The 9,291-nt window shown below is 39.3% G+C and overlaps 1 protein-coding gene across 1 annotated transcript in view; it reads right to left on the bottom strand.

The window, feature by feature from the left end:
* The window catches only part of LOC116687408 (calcium-dependent secretion activator 1), a 185,407-nt gene that overhangs the window by 45,085 nt on the left and 131,031 nt on the right, over positions 1-9,291 (bottom strand). The window contains exons 24-25 of the mRNA XM_032512766.1: positions 6,723-6,806; positions 4,670-4,702 (exon numbers count right to left, since the gene is read on the bottom strand). Of these exons, the coding sequence (XP_032368657.1) occupies positions 4,670-4,702; positions 6,723-6,806 (117 nt within the window). The remainder of the gene's footprint in view (positions 1-4,669; positions 4,703-6,722; positions 6,807-9,291) is intronic.

Raw genomic sequence — 9,291 nt, 5'->3', positions numbered from 1 at the left:
ATCAATAAAGTATTTCTGATTCTGATTCTGAAAAGAGAACATGCCATTGCTCACCCAGCTGTTGCTCACCCAACTAAAATATCCTTTCTAAACACATACAAACATAGAAACATTCTTTCTGAAACCAAGCGCTACAATCCAAAGCGCTTTCCAAAAAGCTATGGGAAATCAGTTACTGTACATCACTTTCTTCAAAGTGGATAAAGTAAACCCCTTAAGTGAAAACCCAAAACGTTATTGTGAATCGTAGACAGACAGAAGGATATCCAGACTTTTTCAAAATTAGGCCCTATGTTCCCACATTTCCTTTTTCATGAATTTGTATCAGATTGTATCCCCTTTTCTCCCAGTTTGGGGATAGGGTTAACCTAACCCTAACCCTATTTCTAAGAAAAATCTTAGAAATGCTGGAACATAGGACTGTCGGAACGTAGGGCTGAACCCGATCCCGCTGACTCTTCATCTAGCCGACCATTAGGCTGTGGGACCATTGGGCTGTGGGAACACAGAGCTGTGGGAACACAGAGCTGTGGGAACATAGAGTGTGGGAACATAGAGCTGTGGGACCATTGGGCTGACCCTGATCCCGTTGAATCTTCATCTAGCCGACCATTAGGCTGTGAGACCATTGGGCTGTGGGAACACAGAGCTGTGAGGACATAGAGCTGTGGGACCATTGGGCTGACCCTGATCCCGTTGAATCTTCATCTAGCCGACCATTAGGCTGTGGGACCATTGGGCTGTGGGAACACAGAGCTGTGAGGACATAGAGCTGTGGGACCATTGGGCTGACCCTGATCCCGTTGACTCTTCATCTAGCCGACCATTGGGCAGTGGGAACATAGGGCTGTAGGACCATTGGACTGTGAGAACATAGCGCTGTGGGACCATTTGGCTGTGAGAACATAGGGGTGTGGGACCATTGGGCTGTGAGAACATTGGGCTGTGGGAACATAGTGCTGTGGGAACATAAAGCTGTGGGACCATTGGGCTGTGGGAACATAGTGCTGTGGGAACATAAAGCTGTGGGACCATTGGGCTGTGGGAACATAGGGCTGTGGGAACATAAAGCTGTGGGACCATTGGGCTGTGGGAACATAGAGCTGTAGGAAGATAGAGCTGTGGGAACATAGAGGGATTGACCCCCGATCCAGCAGACTCTTCATCTAGCATTATCATCAGCTTAACATTTGAAATTGTCCTCTTGTCAAATACCTGCAAAACTGACAACGGCTATACTTTGTGCTAATTACCAAATGTGTTGTATTGCCATTGTGAACATGTTAACATGCTGATGTTAGGATTTAGCTTTAAAGCATCCCTGGTCCTAACTACTGTACATCCACACAGAGCTGCCAGCATGGCTGTAGACACTTACTCCTGTTATTAGGTTCTTTAAGTGAAAAATGTACAAATGGATTTTACATCATGTAAGATGTGGAAGCCAACTTGCATGCATTCAAATTAAAATGGTGTTCTAAAGGGAAGACCCCCCCCCCTCATTAATAGGAAAAAAATAACTAATAGATAGCACCATGAAACTTCCCAGTTGATTACTTACTTTTTTTTGTATACGTTTTATACAGTATATGTGTAGGTTTAAATAGGCAAACAAGGAATTATCCAGTGCTAACTTTTGGGCAATTTAGGAGAAAGTTACAGGCGCAAATAGACAAAGTGGGGTAAAATAAACATCTTAATGTGTAGTGTGGACATTTGTTTTTTCCAATTGTCAAAAAGCAGACATTCTGTGGAAGCAGAATAGCCCAAAAACTCAAAATTGATAAATTATGGTTTTGTCTGTAGTGTCTCCCCTTAAATGTTTTATTTGGTATTAAAGGTATTATTTGGAGAAAAGGAATGTTTGAATTTCCAGAGAAGTGTTTCATTTACACGGATGCAGAGTTCTTCAGTCAGCTCTTTTCAGAGAGCTGAGCTCGGCTGTGAACCAACACTCCCAGTCTGGGCATGTGTAAAGTGGCACTGGAGATGTCAGTTGGTTTGATGGGGAGAGCAGATTGGTAGGAGGCCTGCCATTCTGACATCTAAAGCATTCACTGAGGACAAAGCATTTGCGACCAGTGCCTTAATTCACTCTCTTACATCAACATATCTTACATTTTCAAGAGTTCAAGTTCCATCCTTTTAGACTGACTCATTCGCATGTGGAAAGTCACACAAAGAACTGAGCGCTAACTGCCAGTAAACTTAGTTAACACATCTGCAATGACACTTACAATGTGTAAATGAGTGTCTTTTTTACAAGTGAAACTCTAATTTTGTACATTAAGGACACAATTAGCGTGCTGGGCTGGAAACTGTGACCCCAGCCAGTGTACACAGTGCCTCGTCACATTCACTGACAATGCATTCATCTGAAATTTGGCAAGCTGCTACGGAGATGTGTTGGCAGCTCATACAGATCTGATGCCTACACACACATAAGCACACACACAGACACACACATACCGCCACCCTAACAGCAGGATGGGCATGTGTTGTACAACATGGACTCACAATGTGTACTGAGAGTGAGGAACGAGGCATGGCTGCCTGTCAGCGTCTGGCCACATGCATATGGATGGATATTTGATGTCCATCAATATGATGTGGTGGAAATATTGAAAGTGTGGTCAAATATTTGTACTTGCACAAGAAACAAACACACGCGCATTACTGGGGAACAAAAATCCTTCATTCTTGTCCTTTTTATCCATTTGAAGATTATAGTGGAATGTAAAATGGACCAATGGCAAGTTTATGATTCTCAGTTTAACTCTACATGAATGATAAAGAGGTTTAACCACTTGACAGACTTTAAATTGCATTTAGTTTGCACAAAAACATCAAATTACGCCATTCACTTGACCAATTTACCAACTCTGGCCCCTCATAGTTATCTTCACATAACTTATTTAAATGAGCAAATATATATATATACAGTATTTTTCAGTAACAACATAATGAGGAAGAATTTATACACTACTGGTCAAAGGTTTGGGGTCACTTAAAAATGTCCGTACCACTCCATTATAGATAGAATACCAGCTGATCTGATTGGGGGGCTGATCTTTAATACAATATCTACATTGCCCATTATAAGCAACCATTCATCCAATATTCCAAAGGCACATTCTGTTCACTAATCTGATATAATTTTTAAAAAACTAACTAAAAACATTGGAGATCTCTTTTGCAATTATGTAAGCATATAATGTAATCTGAAAACTGCTGCCCAGGTTAAAAAAACAATACAACTGATCTCAGCTGGTATTCTGTCAATTCTAGTCTATGGAAATTGCACTCCATTATGACCTTTGACTGGTAGTGTATATGTAAAGGATCTTTAAACTGCGGTTTTGTGTTGTGCCAACAAAAATGTTCTTTTTGATTTACAGCTGTGTTAATGATACCATGAACACACTTCTTAACCACACACAATGATGTTTACATAGGGCTCTCACCATGGTTTCCACATGTTGTGTGAATCTTTGACATCTTCAATGTGTTCCCTAGACTGCCTTTATTTTTCAGTATTTTTGGGGCATTTTAGTTTTACTTTTACTTTATTGGTGACAGGACAGCTCAGGCATGAAGGGAGAGAGTGAGGAGGGAATGACATGCAGCAAAGGGCCACAGGTCAGAATTGAGCCTGCGGCCGAGGACTGGCACACTGTATATGGGCGTGAGCTCTACCAGGTGAGCTACCAAGACGCCCCCAAAGCCAATTTTCAAGAATATTTCCAAACCGACATTTTCTTTTTTAGAACCATCGGCGAGCAGTTGTCTTTTCTGCTTCCATATGATAAGGATTTTTCTGAAGAATGTAGCCAATTTGTGTTTTTTCAGCCAAATGGCCCAATAAATTACATGGATGCATTCATGTACGTTTAAAATTCTTCACAGGTAACATTAACTATGACTTTAATTCAATTTTAGGTGTTTTATTCAATTTTATACCACTTATATCAAACAAATGGTTCAAAAAAGTATCCTGACCAAACTTAGAAAATGAACCCGTCTGTCATCCACTCAACATCCTCTGATCTTAACTATTACTCAAAATTATTCATAACTTTAGTATTTTTTACTCCAAAACTAGATGTAATGTCATTTAAATTAGGTGTATAAACCATGAATTTAAAAAAAAGGTTTGTTTTTGAATTTTGACCCAGAAGGAGAAATTTAGCAAACATCAGTTAAGCAAGCAGAACATAAGCTTGAATAAGAGAGCTAATCCCAGTTTTATCTCCAAAGTCAGGCTGTACCAGACTCTCCTGTGATTTATTTATATGTAAATAGCATTTTTTAACCAGTTTTATTTATTGGGGTTTTATTTACTCAAGCATAATATACATTTTTGTTGATTAAGTTGTCAGAAATAACAGGAACATGCAGAGATTTCTGTCTCCAGGAACAACCCTACACACAAAGTGCGTTTTTTATGTTGTTTTTTATCCAAGGTGCAGTTGAAGAGAGCGTTTTCAGCCGGCGGCGGAAGATGTGTGAGGCTTTCAGCCGCCCTGATGTCAATGGGGAGCTCATTCTACCATTAGACTTAATGTATTTTATAGGAGACAGAGTTGATTAATGGGATGATTGGGATGTTTGAGCTTTGATAAGTATACACACATAAAAGAAATAGACAAAAAGATGAAGTCTCACTTACAGGCACATCCACGTACTTGGAGGCAGCTTTCACCTTGACACAAAGGAGAGAGAAGTGAGTGAGAAAGAGTCGGGACTCCGGCGGCGGCGCAGAACAAAGGCACTGGGCAGCCTGGTGTTTAGTGCCTGCTGAAGTGGCAACAGTGACTCATGTGGTGATTTCAACTGCAAAAGTGCACTCCCAAATTCAATAAGCATGGCTTTTGTAATGCTGGGGAAAACCTGCTGAGGAGTTAAGCTATTTGGTGCTCGGGGTGAATTCAAAAAAGGTCAAATCAGAGCTTAAAGAGCGGAGTAAATGTGCACACACACACACACACACACACACAAGCACACACACACACACACACAGTATACAGTATATGAATGACAATTGATGTAAGTTGTAAATGTACGTACATTATTGGTATGTAAAGCTATTTATGTAAGTATTTATGTACTTTCCTTAGCGTAGTTCTCATAATTATTTGGCAGACTGATAAATTAATGAATTTATTTATTATATTTATCACAGACAAATTGATGAATTAGCAATTTAGCAAGTAAAGGTTTAGGTGTGTTAGGAGTGGTGTAGAAGATTGGACCCAAATGCATAAATGACTGGCAAGGTACTACTACTACTACTACTACTACTACTAATAATAATAATAATAGTAAAAAATTGAATTTATACAGCTCTTTTCACAAACTCAAAGTCGCTTTACAGGACAGGAAGATAATACTGGTACTGAGCTTGATTCTTTATTTGGAAAAAAGTCCATAAAACAGAAGGTGACCACAAAAAGCAGCTAAGAGAAACCCAAAAACCAAAGAAATCAAAGATGAACTGGAACTGAGGGAATACACAGAAAACAGGTAGGGAAACACACAGCACGCTGACGCAGGGAAGTAAAACCAAACACAATGATCAGACACGAGACTAGGGGAACACAGAGGCTAAATACAAGAGGAACAGGTGATACAACAGGTGAAAGACATCAGGGCGGGGCAGAGTAATCAGGCAGGAGGGAAACTAGACAAGACCGGGGGCAACAACCAAAACTTCAAAATAAAACAGGAAATGGAACACACAAGACAGGAAGTCAACGTGGACTCGGACATAACAGGGAACAGAAACCTACACAATAATCACTGAATAATACACAAACAGGAAACAAAAACCCCAGCACATAAACAATCACTCAATAGGGAAATACAGGAAACAGAAATATACAACCAGGAAACAGAAATATACACAACCCCAACAGGAATATACACAATACCAACAGAAATCTACACAACCCCAAAAGAAATCTACACAACCCAAACAGAAATTTACACAACCCCAACAGGGTGTGTACTATGTGTGCAGAAGTGGCACAAGTACAGTATACAGTGTATTTCTTTTTATTATTATTTACGTTTCTTATTTATTGATCATTGTTGTTAAATTTGTATTCTCTTATTTTATTTTATTCTTAGTTATTTAGTTAGTTTAGTTATTACTATTATTATTATCATCATCAGTGGATGGATTGCATATATATATTATATACACACACACACACACACACACACACACAAAAAAACATTGTGATGATAAGAGAATTGTACTGGACTGCTATTGATTGTAACTTAATTGAATATTTTATATAAACAATTAAAGTATCAACAACAAAAAAGGTTAAAGTGAAGGAAAATCTAAACCTTTTAAAACCAGCAGGATGGATCATTACATGTACAGGAATTTGAAAAGCCTTTTTCTTAAAATGATAATTCAACAAACAGGATCAAGGATCGATGAAATAGGAGAACCTTAAATATTATATATTGAATCCCAAGGGATGTCATTGCAAATAAAGACAAACATCAATGTATTTACACATTTGTTAAAAAAAGAAACCCAGGAGTGAAAATATTGGAAATGTCCATTATAATTGTAAGACTTACTGAGCATAGGAACGGAGTGAGTTAAAGTTGGAGGTAAGCAATCAACAATGAAACGAGTGTCTGCTGGAATGGGTTTGGGAAAGAAAAGGACGATGGTGTTGGAAGAATATTTGTGTGCTACTTACTGTGAAAGACAGGAAGGAAGAGAAGAGTGTTCCCTCGTCATATCTGGAGAGCTTGGCCAGAACACTCTCTAGGATGACCATGAACTGAGAAAGAGAAGAACAACCAAGATCAGCTCTCTCCTAGTCAAAGCATTCTCATGAATGGGTCCGTATGATATCCTATGGAACTAGGAGACTAGGACTAGGAGCGTGGCAGTTGCTAGCAGTTTAAGCGTGGTTTGACAAATCTGACCATGATGCAATTTTCCTAGACAGGAAGCCCTGGTGCAAAGGGAGGTGACACGCTGGACTGACCAATCAGAGGCCGCCTTACGAGATGCTCTGAACCGCACAGAATGGGATATGTGCAAGTGCAGCACTGACGATAGCAACATGTTTTATTGTTTTATTTTTATGGATTTTATTATTGTTTTCATTGAGCCAGAACGCTACACAATGAATTTCACTGCACATTGCACTGTGTATGATTGTGTTTGATAAATCTGGAGGAAGAAGCAGTAAAATGTACTTTGGTATCAGTAGTGCCGATAGTAAAAAATCATCTGTAAACAGTGTTTAATGAGCGTGTTAAATTGTTGTCTATTTCAATGATAGTGCATGAAGTCTTCATTCTACTCAAGTACAGTTTAAAATACAGATACATCATATTGTCAAGCATAAAACCCTGCAACTCCAGTTTTGGTGAATTCTATTCCCTGAGATTAGATTGAAGATTACAACCAGCGAGATAGAGATGGTCCGATACCATTCTTTGCTTCCCGATACAATTCTGATACCTGAACTTGCGTATTGGCCGATACAGAGTACTGATCCAATACCAGCGTGTCACATATTTTATTATGTTTTAACAACTGTATACTACTATCCCTGTATGGATGTGATATGATGCAATGTGATTTGTTGTCGGTCTGGCTCAGGTTAAACTCTTTGTGAAACATGAACAAACACAAACAATGAACACCACAGAATTTTCTTTTATTATCCAGTTTGACAGTCAGTCATAACGGGGTTAAGAACATAAAATAAACTACTTTAACGTAGATTTTCTTTAGGGCTTTTTTATGTGGTATTGGATCGGTGCATAAACTCCAGTACATCCCGATGACAATGCCAGCGTTTTAGGCAGTATCGGATGAGGTATCAGAACATCTCTACGTTGAGGTTAATACTTCAGCATCTCTCTCTGGTTCGGAGTCCTGTTGCGATCGTTTGGAGTGTCCGTGAAACTCTTCGTAGTTGTTTTGTGTCACTTTGTCATTGTTTGGAGAGCCTGTGTAGTCTTTTTTGTATCTCTTTGTGGTAATTTTGTGTCTCTCCTGGTCGTGCTGCGTCTCCTTATAGGTCCTGTATGTAATATATTTACTGTAATAAATTCAAAAATGAGCACAATGTGTCATCAGATATTAAGGAAACATGCTAAATTGAAATACAATCTTTTCTGACAACAATAATGCCAGTATTTTCTTCTTTTGAAATTTTCATTCCTGTGTGCTGTTACCAAATGGCCAGTTTGACAACCAGGTCGGGTTGCCAGATATACTGCACCTATAAAAACATAAACCCAGCGTGCTACAGCTGTAAAGTTAGTCAAGCCATGACAGCAGCAAATAAAACAACAAGATGAATAGAGAAAGACTCTACCCGACCCAAACAATTGTGTGACCAGAGACGTAAGTAACCCTGGGTAAATATGGGAGATGTATTTGAAAGATTGAGACAGCTTTAAGCCCAAAAGAACTTAGAGTTGGCTAATTTCCTCGAATGGTAAGGTAAGGTAAGCATTAGCTTCAGGCTAATTTATCACAGCTACAAGGAACGGGCATTTAATGCCATTTTAACATGCTCACATTGAATTATATGGCTAGAGTACCCAAGTCGGTTGCTTGCAAAAACAGCTGAGACAAAGCCAGTAAAGTGATTCTGACTGGTCTGGGCTAACGCCGCCATGCTAACCCTGCTAACTGCTAACGTTACCGGAGGACTAGGCAAGCTGGCCACAGCTGTTTACAACATGTAGCCTGTTCAGCAGCCACAGCCGACAATGGGGAGTTATTGTAAATATTACAGTTGAAGTCAGACTAGCTAAAATCCAATCCAATCATGACTATGGGAAGATCACAAGCATTTCTAAGCAATTAGATACATGGAGTGCTTGCAAAAAAACTAACGCTAGCATAAGGTTTGGCTAACTTCAAACTTCATTAATTTCTCTCAGCCAAGAGAGAGGGAGGGGGAGGGAGAGAGAGAGAAAGAGAGAGAGAGAGAGAGAGTGTGAGAGAGAGAGAGAGAGAGAGAGAGAGAGAGAGAGAGAGAGAGTTAAGAGCTCCTGTACACTGCCTGCGTGGCGTTTTTGTTGCATGGCGGCTGTCTGTCTGCATTGTCTTTGTCTTTGCACACCAGAAACGTGTCTGACGCACTGCTGCTAGCCTTGTCTGTACACATGTATGTTTCCCATTGAAAAAAGGAAATATTAGTGTGTTCTTTGACTTTATTTTGTCAGTATCTTGTATTTAGTATTTGTTTGCACATACAGTATGTTTTCTTTATATATATATATATATATATATAT

Source organism: Etheostoma spectabile, chromosome 4 (assembly GCF_008692095.1).
Source record: "Etheostoma spectabile isolate EspeVRDwgs_2016 chromosome 4, UIUC_Espe_1.0, whole genome shotgun sequence".
NCBI classification, from domain to species: Eukaryota; Metazoa; Chordata; class Actinopteri; order Perciformes; family Percidae; genus Etheostoma; species Etheostoma spectabile.
This window is presented reverse-complemented; position numbering and strand designations above follow the sequence as displayed.